The 17,150-nt window shown below is 49.6% G+C and overlaps 3 protein-coding genes across 3 annotated transcripts; 1 reads left to right on the forward strand and 2 right to left on the reverse strand.

Moving 5' to 3' along the window:
* Positions 1-1,155: 1,155 nt before the first annotated feature.
* LOC100605650 (metallothionein-1F) lies at positions 1,156-2,518 on the forward strand. The gene is made up of 3 exons (XM_003263081.4): positions 1,156-1,248; positions 1,882-1,947; positions 2,289-2,518. The coding sequence occupies exons 1-3, from the start codon at positions 1,221-1,223 to the stop codon at positions 2,378-2,380; spliced, it is 186 nt and encodes a 61-aa protein (XP_003263129.1). The 5' UTR covers positions 1,156-1,220; the 3' UTR covers positions 2,381-2,518.
* A 5,836-nt stretch (positions 2,519-8,354) lies between these two features.
* LOC100605975 (metallothionein-1L-like) lies at positions 8,355-9,913 on the reverse strand. Its single transcript, XM_003263082.4, has 3 exons — positions 9,589-9,913; positions 8,940-9,005; positions 8,355-8,589 (listed from the first exon to the last, which is right to left on the reverse strand). The coding sequence occupies exons 1-3, from the start codon at positions 9,614-9,616 to the stop codon at positions 8,498-8,500; spliced, it is 186 nt and encodes a 61-aa protein (XP_003263130.2). The 5' UTR covers positions 9,617-9,913; the 3' UTR covers positions 8,355-8,497.
* A 4,239-nt stretch (positions 9,914-14,152) lies between these two features.
* On the reverse strand, positions 14,153-15,474 carry LOC100604975 (metallothionein-1B). Its single transcript, XM_030796755.1, has 3 exons — positions 15,376-15,474; positions 14,722-14,787; positions 14,153-14,385 (listed from the first exon to the last, which is right to left on the reverse strand). The coding sequence occupies exons 1-3, from the start codon at positions 15,401-15,403 to the stop codon at positions 14,294-14,296; spliced, it is 186 nt and encodes a 61-aa protein (XP_030652615.1). The 5' UTR covers positions 15,404-15,474; the 3' UTR covers positions 14,153-14,293.
* Positions 15,475-17,150: the final 1,676 nt, after the last annotated feature.

The following is a 17,150-nucleotide window of genomic DNA, read 5'->3' on the forward strand; positions in this document are numbered from 1 at the left end:
CTTATTCATATCCCTCTATGTCTCTGTTTTGCTTCCAGGACTGACCTTAAGCTTGGTTTTGTTTAAAGATTTCAAGCAGTGAAGAGATAAACATACCTAGGCCAGAGGGAAGCTTCATCACTGACCTCTCTACCTTGAGAAGCTGACAGGATTCACACCAAGCAGTGCCACTTCCCAGCCCCCTGACCCTGGGCTAGTGGCTTGAACTCCTTGTCATTGTCCAGATTAGGAATACGGGTTTATGAATAGAACTCATGTCCCTTTAGGGTTGCTGTGAGAGTTCAAAGATAGAAAGTGACTAAACAGGGCCAAACGCAGACCCGTGTAACGTGGAGTAACAGGAATATAGAAGGAAAAATAACCAGCGCTCTTGCTTTCTAATTTAATGCAGGATCTTCATATCACCTTCAATGATCCCTCTTCTAGGGACATGCCACACTTTCCAAACTGCCATCCTGTAGTGGGGTACCCGGCTAGGCTGTGGGGAGACCCTGGAGAGATTTATGCAAAGGAGGACCTGGACAAATGTGGCCCTTTCAGCTCCTCAAGAGTGGAGAATGGAAGAGAGAGGCAGAGCCCTGTGTCTTCCGTGTTGCTGTGCACAGGAGAAACGTGGCCAAAGGACTGAGGTGGGAACGGGGACAGGGCGGATAATGCCGGAGATGCGAAGTTCGCACCCTTGGCCTGCCCTTTGCACACTACTCCCTTGCTGAGCTCCCTGCTTTGGCAGATCTAGAAAGTGGAGCGCAAGACTGGGGTTGCCCTCCACTCCAGGAAAGGCTTAGCTATTCACTAGAGACCTGGGCGTTGGTGAAGGTGAGGGGAAAGCCAGAATACGGGGGTAGGCGGAACGCCAAGGGGCGGGTGTAGCAGGCAACCTCAGGGAAGCTGGGAAGGCCTGGCAGGGTGAGAGAAGCCGCACATGGGGGGGCACAGCGCCTCCCTCGCGAGCCGGTGCGAAAGGGGCAGTCCTGCGGTGTGCACCCAGTTGCTCTCAAGGGACCTTGCACTTGGCCCATCTCCTGCGCACAGCCCAGGCCAGGACCGCGGGCGGTGCGGACTCAGCGGGGCGGGTGCAAGGGCGGGGCGGGGCGTCTGCGCCCGGCCCCCTCTCCTGACTGTAAAACCAGCCGCTGGCTGTTGGGCTCCACTACGCCTTCCACGTGCACCACTGCCTCTTCCCTTCTCGCTTGGGAACTCTAGTCTCGCCTCGGGTTGCAATGGACCCCAACTGCTCCTGCGCCGCTGGTAAGGGACGCCCGGGTTCTGTGCCTTGGGATGCCAAATTCCCACACACCATGGAGAGTGTGCCTGGGTTTGAGGAGGTCGTATTTTGCGATCTGAGGTAAAGGGGACTCCTTTATTCGTCCAGTGCTTTCCTCTTAGCCAAGCTCCTGAGAGCATTTTCCTCGTCCCTGTGCCTCTATGTCAGAGTTGAGAGTCCTGAGGCTCAAGCCTGTCCTGCTCCAAGTCACCTGGTTGGTCACAGGGCTGCTGTGTGTTGGTCACAGGGCTGCTGCTCTGCTGCTTGCTCAGAGTCAGCCCCAATTCTCTAACCTGACTCTGGGCAACCGGATTGGATAGGAGACATTGGATAGGAGGGGACATTGCCTCTTCCAGGTTCAGGATAGAAAGTCGAAGTCGCCGTCTTCCTGAGCCGTGTCTGCAGCCTGGGACTTTCCTTTGGAGTACAAATAGGAGGGTGCTTGGTTTTCCCAGCATGAATGGAGAGGACATGGGGCTTCTCTTCCTCTGCTCTGAGTGGGAAAGGAGCTCTGAGGGCTGGCTCTGCACAGAGAAGGGGGAACTGGACACTCTTTGACCCACTGCTGTACCTTCTGCATCTCACTAACCGTTCACTGGCTTTTTCTCTTCTTGCAGGTGTCTCCTGTGCCTGCGCCGGCTCCTGCAAGTGCAAAGAGTGCAAATGCACCTCCTGCAAGAAGAGTGAGTGCGGGGCCATCTCCAGGAATCTGGGGCTGTGGCTAAGGTTGGGAGGGAACCCAAGGCTGGCCCTGAGTGCGTGCTTCTGGGGAACTGGCCTTCCTTTGTCCCTGTAGGCCGTCATTGCCTGTCTAGTCTTCTGCACTTTCCAGGGCTTATGCGGGGTGGGGCAGCTTTCTCAAAGGAAGACTCACTCCAATGTCCACCAGTTGTCTCCTAACAAAAACCATGCCATCCTGAACTAAGGGTCCTCTGGGGCTGGAGGGATGGAGACAGGCCTCTGTTGGGGCAGAGAGTTCTCTGGTCGAGTCTGCTCTGACCTCTCACTCTCCTTTCCTCCCCAGGCTGCTGCTCCTGCTGCCCTGTGGGCTGTGTCAAGTGTGCCCAGGGCTGCATCTGCAAAGGGGTGTCAGAGAAGTGCAGCTGCTGTGCCTGATGTTGGGACAGCCCTCCCAAGTACAAATAGAATGACCTGTAAAATCCAGGATTTTTGTTTTTTGATACAATCTTGACCCATTTGCTACATTCCTTTTTCTGTGAAATATGTGAATAATAATTAAACACTTAGACTTGATTCTGGTTCTGGTTCCTGTTGTGTTTTTTGGAATAAGGGACTGGGGTGGGAGATTGAACTGGGAGTTTAGAGACTGGGTTCTGGATGGAAATGTGAGCGCCGAACAGTCTGAGCAACTTCAGGCAAGCCCCGTTACATCACTGACCTCCAGCTTCTGTAAAGTGCATCTGCACTGTGGGGATGTGGACATACGGTATCAGCTCCAATCATGTTAAACATGGTACAGAGACTTCTCCATTCCTCATGGTTATTCTCAGGTTTCCCTGCCCAAGTTCAGATCCTCAGCGGATTTTAGGCTTGAAAGTGACCACAGGAGGTGGATTCCAATGCCTAAGTTGCTTGAATCCTCCACGGGGCTTCTCAAACTCCATGGTGAAGGGACAGTTTTCATTTTCTATCCATCCCAGACCTCAACCTTTGTAAATAAAGTAATATTAATTATGAAGATAATGAAACACGAAATATAGAACCCAAGTTTTATATTTTACACAAAAAAATCAATAAATACATATAGAAATAGCAGAAAAATGGAAGATTTACAAACTTTGCACACACGTTCATGGATGAGTTGCACTGGAGACTGGAAACAGCAGACTGGCCTCACTGTGGACCACACACCTTCAGCAGCACAGGCCAGGACATTCTCATGAGGAATCATCCAGCTTGGCCTAGCCAGCATCACAGACAGCACACTCAGGACATTTGCTGAACCCTGAGAGCTCCCTGTTGGGAGTTGGCTCTGAAACTTTGGAAGTTCCTCCCAAGGTCAGGCTTCATTTGTTCCTCTTTCAAGCTCCAGCCCTTGACTACTTCAAACCAGCATATTCCCGGCAAGATGTAGTGTGATCATGGGTTGCAGATGAAGTTATTTTGGAATTTTGCTTGTGATTTCATCATCTCCATAATTAATATTACTTTATTTACAGAAGTTCTCAGAACACAGCTATGGCAGATCGTGCAGCTTGCTGAGTGTGGTGATGTTCCTTAGAAAGGAAAGAGTCCCTGGATGTCTTGTTAATGACAAGTTAGTCCCTCCATTTCTGGAGGGAATGCTATTTGATGTTCAGTCAAAGAGGAAGACGAGATGTAAACCTATAAGCAAGATTCCATGCCTTATGTCAGATCAAAAAGAATATCATTTCTGCCCTCCCAGTCACTGTACTTTACTTAACATACATTATTAAAGTTATTAATATTTTCTTAAATATATTTTCATTTAAAGCAAACTCTTTTCCAGCAGCGAAAAATGAAAATCAGTCTTATTCCACAGATAGAAGACAGTCAGAAGATGTATAAATGTGTGTTGTATGTGTGTGTATATATATTACAGTTATAGATTGTTTTTGTCACAGCTTGTGGTTCAGCTTGTGGCTTGACATTGTTTAAAAGATTTCCAGCAATAGGGAAATGCTGATGACATACCTGGGCCAAAGGAAGGCTTGATCATGGACACTTTCTCTTGAGAGGCTGGCTAGATTCAAATCAGTGACAATTTTTCCATTCTGTGATGTTGAGTAAGTTACTTAAACTTTATGCTATAATTGTCAGATTAGTAAAACGGGTTCATAAATAGTATTTCCCTTTAGGATTGTTGGGAGGGTTCAAAGAAGCAATGATTTAAAGGGGCCTGGCAAAATCTAAATGTTATATGATCGCATCGAAGGAAGAGAGAGAGGCTGATCCGTGGTCGCCAGGTTCTGGGTACGGGGGGAACAAGTTTCAGGGTCCTAGGTGGGAAGAGCGACAGGCAATGTGCGGGGGGAGGGGGGGAGGACGCGAAGGAGAAACGAAAGTCACCTCCACTGCCGCACGTCTGCACACGGCTCACTCTCTGGGCTCCCAGTTCCCGCCAATGAAGAAGGTGAGCACGAGGATGGAGCTACACACGGACACGGGAGAGGCAAAGCTGATGACGAAGGTGCAGGGCGGGGGATGGGGATAATGCGACCACCTGGGAATAGAAAATAGCCCTCAGGGTGGCAGGAGCGCCACGTACCTCCGGGAGCACAGCCCTTCCCGCAGGAGCGGGCTCCCAAGGGACGGCCCCCGGGGGCCCACCAGGCTGCACTCAGGGGATGGTGCGCCCGACTCGCCTGCTGCGCACATCCCAACCTAGGACCGCAGGCGCCGCGGATTCCGCGTGGGAGTGGGGGAGGGGGTGCTGTGCACCCGGCCCCCTCCTCTAACTATAAATTGATCGCCCGGTTCATAGACTCCACCATGCCTTCCACCTGCCCCACTGCTTCTGCGCCCCTCCCTTAGAAATTCCAGCTGCACCTCTGCTCGAAATGTACCCCAAGTGCTCCTGCTCCACTAGTAAGAGATACGGGTTTCAGGGCCTTAGGATCTCCATTTTCATTCCAGAGGATAGAATGTCCCCGGGGCAGGAGGGAGGTGCGTGTTAGCTCTCCCTAAAGTGGCCTCCCTTACTTTGCACTTCTCGTGCTTTCTTCCTGCCAAGCGCCTTCATCACCACTTAGAATGTGGTCATCTTCCCAGTGCCTCCCATTTCTGAGGCTAGAGGACCGAGGCTCAAAACTGCCCTGCTCCGGGTCACCTAGATAGCCAGTAGGGTCCTGGGCTGGGACCCAATGCTCTGTCCAGCATTAGACCTGCCTGAAGTGGATGGGAGGCAGGGAGCATTGCCTCTTAGGGATTCCTCACATAAGGTCTTGTGGAGTAAAATTAGGAGGGCGCCTGCCCATCCGAGCCTGTGTGGAGAAAAGGTGGGGCTGGGCTTTCGTGTGCCTGAGCAGAACAAGGTACCAGGTTTCCCGTGCACTGAGCAGGAGGATGCTGAGGGTCTTCTCCTAACCCTGCACCACACTCACTGCTCACTGCCTTTTTCTCTTCCCTGCCGGTGGGTCCTGCACCTGCGCCAGCTCAGAGGCAAGCATCATCTTGACACACGCCTGTAGTCCCAGCTGCTCTGGAGGCTTAGGCAAGAGAATTGCTTGAGCCTGGGAGACGGAAGTTGCAGTGAGCCGAGATCGAGGTTGCAGTGAGCCAAGATCGAGCTACTGCACTCCAGCCTGGCCAACACAGGGAGACTCCGTCTCAAAAAAAAAAAAAAAAAAAGATTTCCAGCAATAGAAAAGTGCTGACAACATACCCGGGCTGAAGGAAGGCTTGATCATGGACAGCTTCTCTTGAGAGGCTGGCTAGATTCAAATCAGTGATAAGTTTTCAGCTCTGTGATGTTGAGCAAGTTACTTCAACTTCTTGTTACAGTTGTCAGATTAGTAAAATGGGTCATAAATAGTATTCCCTTTTAGGATTGTTGGGAGTGTTCAAGGAATGAATGATTTAAAGAGGCCTGGAACATTCTAAATGTTACATGATAAGAACATTGAAGAGAAATACCCACTACTCTCCTTGATTGACCGCAGGGTCTGCATGTCACCTAAAGTCATCCTCTTTGGAGAGCATCCCTCATTTTCAAAACTGCCATCCTGCAGTGGGGTGGCTGGCAGGCCTAGGGTAGTCCGGGGGAACTATATGAAAAGGAGGAAACTGACAAATGTGCCCGCCATCACCTCAGAGGAGGAGCATCCAAGGAACAGAGAGAGAGGCTGACCCATGGTCACCACGTTCTGTCTACAGGGGAAACGAGTTTGAGGGTCCTAGGTGGGAAGAAGGACAGACAATGAGAGGGGAGGACAAGGGAGAAGCAAAAGTCACCTCCACCGTGGCTCATCTGCACACTGCTCACTAGCTCTGCTCCCTGCTACAGCGAGTGTAGAAGGTGAGCACGAGGATGGAGCTGCACACAGACCCCGGAGAGACAAAGCTCATGGCGACGGTGCTCAGAGGGAGGAAGGGAGCAGTTGGGGATAGCATGTAAGAGATATAATGGTATGGGCATCTGTAACAGACCTAAGCTTTGGCAAAATAAACTTGAATTAATTAGTATGAAATATAAAAACAAAGTCTACTTTTTATACTCAACAGGGTGGGAAAGGATTGTTCTCTGTCCAAATGCTGCAGCAGTGTCTCATCCTGGAGAATTTTGTGCAGGAGGTCATCCACATGCCCTTGAGACCAGATCAACAAGAGACCCATCCTCAGCTTCCAGTCCACATATACCTCCAGGCAGATTAGTGTTACCCAAGGAGCTTGATGGGATGTAACAGGATTCTATCTCCAGGAAGTGCACATGGACAAATGATTATAACAGCACTGTTTACTAAGCCCAAGCCAGGTGCCAGGGCACTATCACATTTAATCCCTACATATATTTATAATCTGCTTTCTACAAGTGAGGAAATGGAGGCATAGAGAGGTTAAGTGACTTGTGCCAGCTACACAGCCAGGAAGGTGTGAAGTAGGCTGTGAATCTGGTTATGTGACACCCAAACTTGCACATGACCCAGGCTGCCTTCTGAAATGCCCTCTTCACAAAGGGCACCTGCGGGCAAGCATGGTCCTGATTCCTGGGCCACTTGACTCCTCTTCCTCTGTGATTGAACATCAAATAGCAATTCTCGAACCAGTAGCCAGTGGAACCTACTGTTGGCCTAACCACCAGTCACCAGGGTGACTCCTCTCTCCTTCTTGATGAACAGCAACACACCTTCCAACTGCAGAATATGCCATCACCACTGCATCAGCACACTCAGCGTCCTTCATCTGGACCCAGTCATTCTCATGACTCTGCATTGCCAAGATGATGCTTTCCTCCACATCTCCAGTCACTTTGCTGCCCTGAATTAATCAAAGTTGGAATTTAAAGAACAAAAATAGCTTAATTTTGGGAGAAACTGCCAAAGATTCAGACACAAGTCACTACAGGAGCACTCAGGGGTCAGCGAGTGTCCTGTTGGTGACACTGAGCTGGCCAGGACTGATGGTTCCTTGTCAGGATGTCGTGACCACTGCTGCTCAAAGTGTGTAATCTACACACTAGGGCTTGTCTGCTGTTTACAGTCTGCCATGCATGGCATCCATCAACATATACATAGTTTATAAAGTTATAATTTTCCTGGTATTTCTTTTATATTTATTGAACTTTTTCCTAAAGTTCAATAGGAACTTTAGGTCAAAAAGTGGATTTTGTAATTTTTTTTTATGAGGTCTCCTTCTGTCACCCAGACTGGGATGCAATGGTGCAAACATGGCTCACTGCAGCCTTCAATTCCTGAGCTAGATGGATTCTCTTGCCTCAGCCTCCAAGTAGCTACGATTACAGACTTGCTCCACAACACCTTGTTAAGTGTTTATTTATTTATTCAGAGACAAGGGTCTCCCTATGTTGCCAAGGCTGGTCTCAAACTCCTGGTGTCAAGTGATCCTCCCTTTTGAGCCTCTCAAAGTACGGGGATTATAGGTGTGAGTCATCCTGCCCGGCTGGATTTTGTATATTGAATTTAATTTCATGACTTCCATCACTAGTATTATTTCATTTACCAAGGTTTAGATGTGGAATGGATAGGAATTAAAAACCCCTCCTTCACCCTGGAGTTTGAGAAGCCCCGTGTAGAATTCAAATAACTAAGGGGTTTGATTCCATTCCTTGTAGTCACTTTCTAACCTGAATCCAAAGAGGAATTGAAGCTGGGCAGAGAAATCAGAGAAGGAACAGGAGGCATTGAGAAGTTTCTGTGCCACATTTGAGAATGAAGGTGATCCTGTATTCCAGATCCCCACCAATGACCTGACGAAGTGTTACTCCATTCTACAGAAGAGGAAGCCCAGTGAGGCAGCCTGGCTTGCCTTAAGGCACTTGGATTGTTAGGGGCTCACATTGCTATCTAGAGCCCAGGAGTCTGCAACCCTAGTTCAACCCCCCACCCCAGTCTCTGATTTCCGAAGCACATAAGGGAAACTGAAGTCAGAATCAGGTCTAAAGTGTTTAATTATCACTCACGTATTTCAGAGGAAAAGGAATGTAGCAAATGGGTCAAGGTGGTATCAAAAAAAAAAAAATCCAGGTTTGTATATGTCTCTCTGTTTACATCTGGGAGAAAGGCTGTCCTGGCATCAGTCGCAGCAGCTGCACTTCTCTGATGCCCCTCTGCAGACACATCCCTGGGCACACTTGCTACAGCCCATGGGGCAGCAGGAGCAGCAGCCTGGGGAAGAAGAGGAGCATGAGAGGTCACAGCCATCTTGCCCAGGGACCTCCCTCCCCAACAGAGGCCCCCAACACAGCCTCCAGCCCCAAAGGACCCTCAGTTCAGGATGGCATGGCTTTGTCAGGAGACAACTGGGAAATATCTGGGGTGGGTCTTCCTATGAGAAAGCTGCCCAGGTGCCCTGCACAGGGCAGAAGACTAGAAAGGCAGTGACAACCTACGGGGACAAAGGAAGGCCAGTTCCCCAGAAGCATGCACTCAGGGCCAGCCTTGGGTTCCATCCCAACCTTAGCCACCATCCCAACCTTAGCCACAGCCCCAGACCATGGATATGGCCTCACACTCACTCTTCTTGCAGGAGGTGCATTTGCACTCTTTGCACTTGCAGGAGCTGGTGCAGGTGCAGGAGCCACCTTCGAGAAAGAGAAAAAGCCAGTGAGCGGTGAGTGACCTGCAGGAGGTACAGCAGTGAGTTAATGAGTCTCCAGTGCCCCCTCCTCTGTGCAGGGCCAGCCCTCAGAGCTCCTTTCCCACTCAGAGCAGAGGAAGAGAAGCCCCATGTACTCTCCCTTCATTCTGGGAAGGCCAAGAAGCCTCTTGTTTGCACTCCAAAGGAAAGTCCCAGGCTCCAGGCACAGCCTGGGAAGACGGCGACTTCGACTTTCTGTCCTGACCCCCGAAGAGGCAATGTCCCCTGCCTCCTATCTAATCCTGCTGCTGAAAGCCTGGTCAGAGCACTGGGGCTCAGCCAACAGCCCTGAGACCAACCGCGTGAGGTGGAGCAGGACGGCCTTGAGCCTCAGTACCCTCAACTCTGACACAGAGGCACAGAGAGGAAAGAAATGCTCTCAGGAGCTTGGCTAAGAGGAAAGCACTGGACTAAGTCAAAGAGTCCCCTTCAGTTGAGATCTCAAAATACGGCCTTCTCAAACCCGGGAACACTCTGTGGTGTCTGGGAATCGAGCATCCCCAGGCACGGAACCCGGCGTTCTTTACCAGCGGCGCAGGAGCAGTTGGGGTCCATTGCAAGCCGAGGAGAGACTGGACTTTCCAAGCGAGAAGCAAAGAAGCAGTGGGGCAGATGGAAGGCTTAGTGGACCCCAACAGCCGGCCGCTGCTTTGATAGTCAGGGGAGGGGGCCGGGCGCAGAGACCCCGCCCCGTCCTTGCACCCGCCCGCTAGTCAGCGCTGCGTCCTGGGTGGGCTGTGTGCAGCAGATGGGCCGGGCGCAAGGTCCCCTGAGCGCAGCTTGCTGCACACCGCGGACCGTCCCTTTGGAGTCCGCTCAAGCGGGAGGCGCTTTGTGCCAGGGTGAGCGGCTTCTCTGCCCTCCTGCCCACCCTTCCCAGTTTCGCCGAGATTGCCTGCTACACCCGCCCCTTGGGGTTCCGGGTACCTGGAGATCCTGGCCTTCGCCCCGCCCCGCGGCCCCGCCCCGGTCCTTCGTCAACAGCTAAGCGTTTCCTGGAGTCCCTGTGCAACCCCAGTCTCTTGCTCCGCTGTCTGGATTGGCGGGAGCAGGGAGCCTAGCAAGGGAGTAGCGTACAAAGGACAGGCCGAGGATGTGACCTTCGGATCTCTAGCATTACCTGTCCCTGTCCCTGTCCCCCCACCTCAGTCCTTTGGCCATGTTTCTCCTGTGCACAGCAACACGGAAGACACAGGGCTCTGCCCCCCTCCTTTCCATTCTTCACTCTTGAGAGGCTGAATGGGCACATTTGTCTGGGTCCTTCTTTGCATAAATCTCTCCAGGGTCTCCCCACAGCCTCGCCGGGCACCCCACTATAGGATGGCAGTTTGGAAAATGTGGGATGTCCCGGGAAGCGGGATCACTGAAGGCGGAGTTTGGGGTGAGCCGAGATCGCACCAGTTTTGCACTCCACCCTGGGCAACAAGAGTGAAACTCCCTCTCAAAAAAAAAAAAAAAAAAAGAAAAAGAAAAACTTAAAATAAGAAGTAAGACAAGTGGTTAATTCCCTTCAATATTACTAGCTATTGCTTAAGGTTGAGTCTGTGCCAGGCTCCTTTTAATCATTTTCATTGTTTGGACCTTTACCACAATTGTAAAGGGAAGTACTACACATGAACCCATATTAATAAATGGACGACACCTGCGACAAAGAAAGTTCAAGGAACGTGCTCATTGTCACAGAGCTAAAAAGTTGTGCACTGATTTGAATCCAGCCAGCCTCTCAGGAGAAATTCTCTGAAATAAAGCCTTCCTTTGGCCCAGCTATGCCTTCTCTATTGCTGGAACTTCCCTGTGGCTTGAAATCTTTTAAATAATAACAAGTCAGGCGGGGCACCGCGGCTCACGCCTGTAATCCCAGCACTTTGGGAGGCCGAGGTGGGCAGATCACTGCAGGCCAGAAGTTCAAGACCAGCCTGGCCAACATGGCAAAACTCCATCTCTGCTAAAAATACAAAAATTAGCCAGGCGTGGTGGCACAAGCCTGTAATCCCAGCTACTTGGGAGGCTGAGGTTGCAGTGAGCCAAAATTGTGCCACTTCACTTGAGCCTGGGTGACAGAGAGAAACTCTGTCTCATAATAATAATAATAATAATAATAATAATAATGGCAAGTCGCCAGCTCAACCGTGGGCAATGACAAAAGCAATCCGTAAGTGTAATAAGCATATATATATGTGTATATATATATATATATATATATATACACATACACACACATACATACATTCATATGCGCACATATATACTTTTCTGGCTATCTTCTACCTATGAATAAGATTGATTTTCATTTTTGGTGGTGGAAGAGAGTTTGCTTTTCATAAAAATATATTTAAGAAAGTATTAATCATTTCAATGTGAAATGATAAAATGTGCACATGGCAGCAGACATGGCTGTCATTCTATTTGTGACATGAGGCACAGCATCTTGCTCATAGCTTTACAATCCTGTGTTGATGACATTTTTGTGGGAACAGTGAATGACTCTCTGGTCCACAGGACCTGTGTTTTAGTGGTAGATGACAATGACAGCATACACGGCTAGGCACTCCAGGCCTGGCTGCTTTGTCTGTGAATGAACAAATATCCCCTATGCTATGTGTAATGATTGTTTTAAAGAAGCAACAGCTAATATTATAGACTACTCACCACTTGCCAGGCATCATTCCAAGTTTCTTACATGTATTAAATTATTTAATCCTACGTGCCAGATGCCATTATTATGCACCTTTTACAGGGGAGAAGGCTGAGACACAGAGAGGTTGCGAGGCACAGCTAAAGAAACAGAGGCGGGATTTGCACTCAGGCATGCTAATGGCAGCATCATGCCCTCACCCATCACTCTATGCTACCAAGTCGCAAGAAAGATGAGGACACTGAAAATCTGGCCGAGAGGCAGCAGTGGGAAGCACATTCAGTTGGCGGTCACTTTCCCCCTGCACAGTGCTGTGACCTCTCTGGGCTTCAATGCTCATCTCTCAAGCCAAGTGCAAAATCGGTCTATCCCAAAGCATCTTTTTAGGTTTGAAACAGGGTAGACAGAGTTTAGCATCCAGTGATTAGCAGATCATGCTCTGCCAGCTGTGACCAGGACAACAGGCCAGGGGTAACATGTTCATGCATCCCTTCACTTCTGAGTTACGTGGTCTTAGGCAGGTTGATTAACTACTCTGGAAGACAGCACAGGCACTCCAGGCCCTGCATATTTGCTGTCCCGGTTCTGAGGCCTGTGGCTCTCATTCCCAAGGTTCTGTGAAGATCCAGTGATAAGGGTGAGAAAGGCATTTGTGTCTGTACAAATGCCAAGCAGCAGCATCTTATCCAATACCACATTCCTCCCGGCAGATCACCAGGCTGCAATCTCATTCCCAGCATCTAATCCAGAGTAATGCTTCCAAACCTATGAGCCTTTCTCCAGGAGGTTGTTGGGATTTAACAGAATTTGTCTAAGAAAGTAGTGTAGGCTATGTGCAGTGGGTCACACCTGTAATCCCAGCATTTGAGAGGCCAAGATTGGCACATCTCTTGAGATCAGGAGATCGAGACCAGCCTGGCCAACAGGGTGAAACCCTGTCTCTACAAAAATACAAAGCTTAATCAGGCGTGGTGGTATGCATCTGTAATTCCAGCTACTCAGGAGACTGAGGGGGGAGAATCGCTTGAACCCAGGAGGCGGGGGTTGTAGAGAGCCGAGATCCCACCACTGCACTCCAGCCTGGGCAACAGAGGGAGACTCCATCTCAAAAAAATTAATTAAGTAAGTAAAAAATAAGTAAAAAGAAAGTCAGTGTAGAGAGAATAATCATAAGCCTCATTGTTTACTTATTTTTAATTTTTTCATCTTTTTTTCTTTTTTCTTTCAAAGACGAGAATCTTACTTTTTTTTTGGTAGTGAAGCAGGCTGTGAACCAAGACTGCCTGACATGAAAATCCATGTCCTAGGCTCAGGCTGCCCTCTGGAATCTCTTCTTCACAGGGAAGAAGTGGGTAAGCGTGGTCCTGATTTCTAGGCCAGGAAATTCATTTTCCTCTTTGACTGAACATCAAATAGCATACCTTCCACAGAGCCAGGGGGACTAATATAAATCAGCCAGGGCCTCACTCCTTAATGAGCACCACCACACCCTCCAAACCGCAGAGTCCTCCATCACCCCTGCATGGGCAGACACGAAGAACTTCTTCAGCAACCCACGATCACACACACTGCACCTTGCTGGGAACATGCCTGGCATTTCCCTCCAATCTCCAGTCGCTTTGATGTTTTGAAGCAGGCAAAGACTGGAATTTAGAAAGAGGAACAAATTCAGCTTGAGCTTGGGTGGAGCTTCCAAAGATTCAGAGCCAAGTCACAACTGGGAGCTCTCAGGGGTCAGCGAGTGTCCTGTCAGTGACACTAGGCAGGCCAAGCCTGATGGTTCCTTGTGGGGACGTGCTGGGCAGTGCTGCTCAAGGTGTGTGAGCCACACCCTGGAACCAGTCTGCTGATTCCAGTCTGCAATGCGCATCAGCAAAATATGGGCAAAATTTGTGAATCTCTCGTTTTCCTGTTATTTCTGTGTATACTTATTGAAATTTTTCCTGTTGAATCTTAAAATGGTTTCTGTATTTTGTGTTTGATTTCATTATATCTGTAATTAATATTATTTTATTTACAAAGGTTTAGGCCTGGGATGGATGGCAATTAAAAACTGTCTCTTCACTGTGGAGTTTGAGAGGCCCCGTGTAGAGCTCAAACAACTGAGGAGTTGGATTCCACCCCGTCATCACTTTCAAGCCTAAAATCTGATGAGGGACTGAAGCCGGGCAGGGCAGAAAATAAAAATGAGAGATGGAGAAGTTTCTGTGCCACATTTGCACATTTGACATGACTCAAGGTGATCATGCGTGTCCCCCCGACCCTGTCATGTGATCCCGCACAGTGCAGTTCCATTTTACAGAAGATGGAGCTCAGGGAGGTAACCGGGCTTGCCTGAAGGTACTCAGACTGTTAGGGGCTCACATTTCCATCCAGAACCAGGTCTTTAAATTCCCAGTTCAATCCCCCACTCCAACTGTTATTTCCAAGCCACACAAAGGAAAGGAGAGTCAGAATCAAGTCAAAAGTGTTTTATTGTCATTCACATATTGAATAGAAAAAAGAATGTAGCAAACTGGTCAGGGTAGTTTAAAAAAAAAAAATCCAGGTTAGTACTTGTTCCTCTATTTATGTCTGGGAGCAGGGCTCTCCCAACATCAGGCACAGCAGCGGCACTTCTCTGATGAGCCTTTGCAGACACAGCCCTGGGCACACTTGGCACAGCCCACGGGGCAGCAGGAGCAGCAGCCTGGGAAAGAAGGGGAGAGTGGGAGGTCACAGCCGACTTGACCAGGGACCTCTCTGTCCCAACAGCAGGCCTGGCTCAAATTCAGCCCCCACACCCAGAGGATGCATTTTTAGGTTGGCACAGCTCTATTCTGATGGTACCTTTGAGGTTTGTGTCCCAATAGAAAAAGTCTGCCCTGACCCATCTGAGCTCAGAGCAGAAAGCCTGGAGAGGGAATGACACAGCCAACGGGGTGAAGGAAGACCACTTCCCAAAAGCATGCACTCAGGGCCAGCCTTGTGTTCCCTCCCAAGCTTAGCCACAGCCCCAGATTCCTGGAGATGACCCCACACTCACTTTTCTTGCAGGAGGTGCATTTGCACTCTTTGCACTTGCAGGAACGAGCACAGTCGCAGGAGCCCCCTGCAAGGAAGAGAAAAAGGCAGTGAGCCATGAGTAAGATGCAGAAGGTACAGCAGTGGGTCAATGAGTGTCCAGTGCGTTGTCCTTTCTGCAAGGCCAGCCCTCAGAGCTCCTTTCCCACTCAGAGCAGAGGAACAGAAGCCCCATGTCCTCTCCACTCAGGCTGGGAAGGGCAAGCATCCTCCTTTATATACCCCATCAGGAAGGTCTCAGCCCACACACAATCCAGGAAGACTGGGGCTGGAGGCCAAAACCTTCTGTGTTGAACTCGGAAGAGGCTATGTCCCCCACCTCTCACCCATCCCGGCTTCTCAGAGTTAGAGCAGAGCACTGGGGCTCAGCCAGAAGCCCTCTGACTAGGTAAGTGACATGGAGCAGGACAGCCTTGATCCTCAGAATCCCCAACTCTGACTTACAAGCACAGAGGAGGGAAATGCTCGCAGGAGCTTGGCCAAGAGGAAAGCACTGGAAAAAGTAAAGGAGTTCCCTTCAACTCACATCTAATAATGCAACCTTCTCAAACCCAGGGACACTGTGTACGGTGGCCGGGAATGGGCATCTCAAGGCCCAGAGCCAGGCGTCCCTTACCTGTGGTGCAGGAGCAGTTGGGATCCATTTGGAGCCAAGACAAGCCTGGAGTTCCTAGGCAAGATATGAGAAGTCAATAGGGCAAGAGGAAGGTGTGATGCAGCCCAGGAGCTGGCTGCTCCCTTTATAGTCAGGGGAGGTGGTGGGGTGCAGAGGCCCCGCCCTGGCCCTTGCACTCACCCCTGCTGAGTCTGCACTGCCCGTGGTCCCTGCCTGGGCCGTGAGCAGTGACCTGGCCTGACTCAGGACTGTTATCATAGTTACCTTCCCTGGATACCATGTGCAACCCCAGCCTCGTGTTCAGCTTTCAGGATCAGCAGCAGCGGGAGCATAGGGAGAGAGTTGTGTGCAAAGGACTGGTGGAGACTGTGAACTTTGGATTTCCCAACTTGCCTGAGTATGTCCCCACCTCGGTCCCTCAGTCACATTTCTCCTGTGCACAGCAACAGGACAGAGACACAGGGCTCTGTCTCCCTCCCTTCCATTCTCCACCCTTGAGAGGCTGAATGGGGATATTTGTCCAGGTCCTCCTTTGCGTAAATCTCTCCAGGGTCTCCCTACAGCCTAGCTGGCCGCCCTACTACAGGATGGCAATTTGGAAAATGTGGGATGTCCCCAGAAGAGGGATCATCGAAGGTGACATGCAGATCCTGGATGAAATTAGAAAGCAATTTCATTCCATATTCCTATTATTGTACATAACATTAATCCATGTTAAGCCCTGTTTAGTCACTTTGCATCTTTGAACCCTTACAGCAACCCAAAAGGGACATACATTCTATTTATGAACCCATATTCCTAATCTGGACAATGACAACACAAGGAGTTCAAGCCACTAGCCCATGGTCAGAGGGCTAGGAAGTGTTACTGCTGGGTCCAAATCCTGTCAGCTTCCCAAGGGAGACAGGGCAGTGATGAAGCTTCCCTTTGGCCTAGGTATCTTCATCTTTTTACTGTTTGAAATCTTTAAACAAAACCAAGCATCAGGGTCAGTCCTGGAAGCAAAACAGAGATGCAGAGGGGTATGAATAAGGAGAATTTCATGGCAACCTTCTATGTCTGAAAGTTAAACTGATGCTTTTTTCAGTAGTGGTAAGGAGCTTGCTTTTCATATAAATATATCTAAGGAAATAGGAATCATTTGAAAGAAAAACGTTAAGTCACATATTGGTGCAGGTGGTAGCAGAACTCGCAGGCATCCTTCCATTTCTGTGATGGGGACAGGGACTGTCTTGCTCACGGCTTTATATTTCTGGTTTGAATCCCTATTTTGTGGGCAGAGTGCAGGATCCTGTCCGGACCACAGGTCAATGCTCATGTGGCTGATGAGAAAGACAGAGGACACACAGGGAGGGACACCAGGCCTGGCTCTTTTGTCTGGAGTAAAAATGTCAACTATGCTATTTTCTGAGTCCATTTGGGCTGCTACCACCAGATACCTTAGACTGGGTACCTTAAAACAGCAAAAATATATTTCTCTCAGTTCTGGAGGCGTGGAAGTCCAAGGTCAAGGCACCAGCATATCTGGAGTCTTGTGAGGGCCCCGTTCCTCATGGATGTCTCTCTCTTGCTGGGTCCTCACATGGTGGAAAGAGTTAAACAAGCTCCCTCAGGCCTCTCTTATTAAGGCACTAATCCCAGCGCTTTGCCCGCATGCCATAGTCACTTCCCAAATGCACCACCTCTTAAAAGCAACACAATGAAAGTTAGATTTCAACACCTGAATATTGGAGGGACACAAGCATTCAGGCCATAGCAGCCATGAATAATAATAA

Source organism: Nomascus leucogenys, chromosome 2 (genome assembly GCF_006542625.1).
Source record: "Nomascus leucogenys isolate Asia chromosome 2, Asia_NLE_v1, whole genome shotgun sequence".
NCBI lineage: Eukaryota > Metazoa > Chordata > Mammalia > Primates > Hylobatidae > Nomascus > Nomascus leucogenys.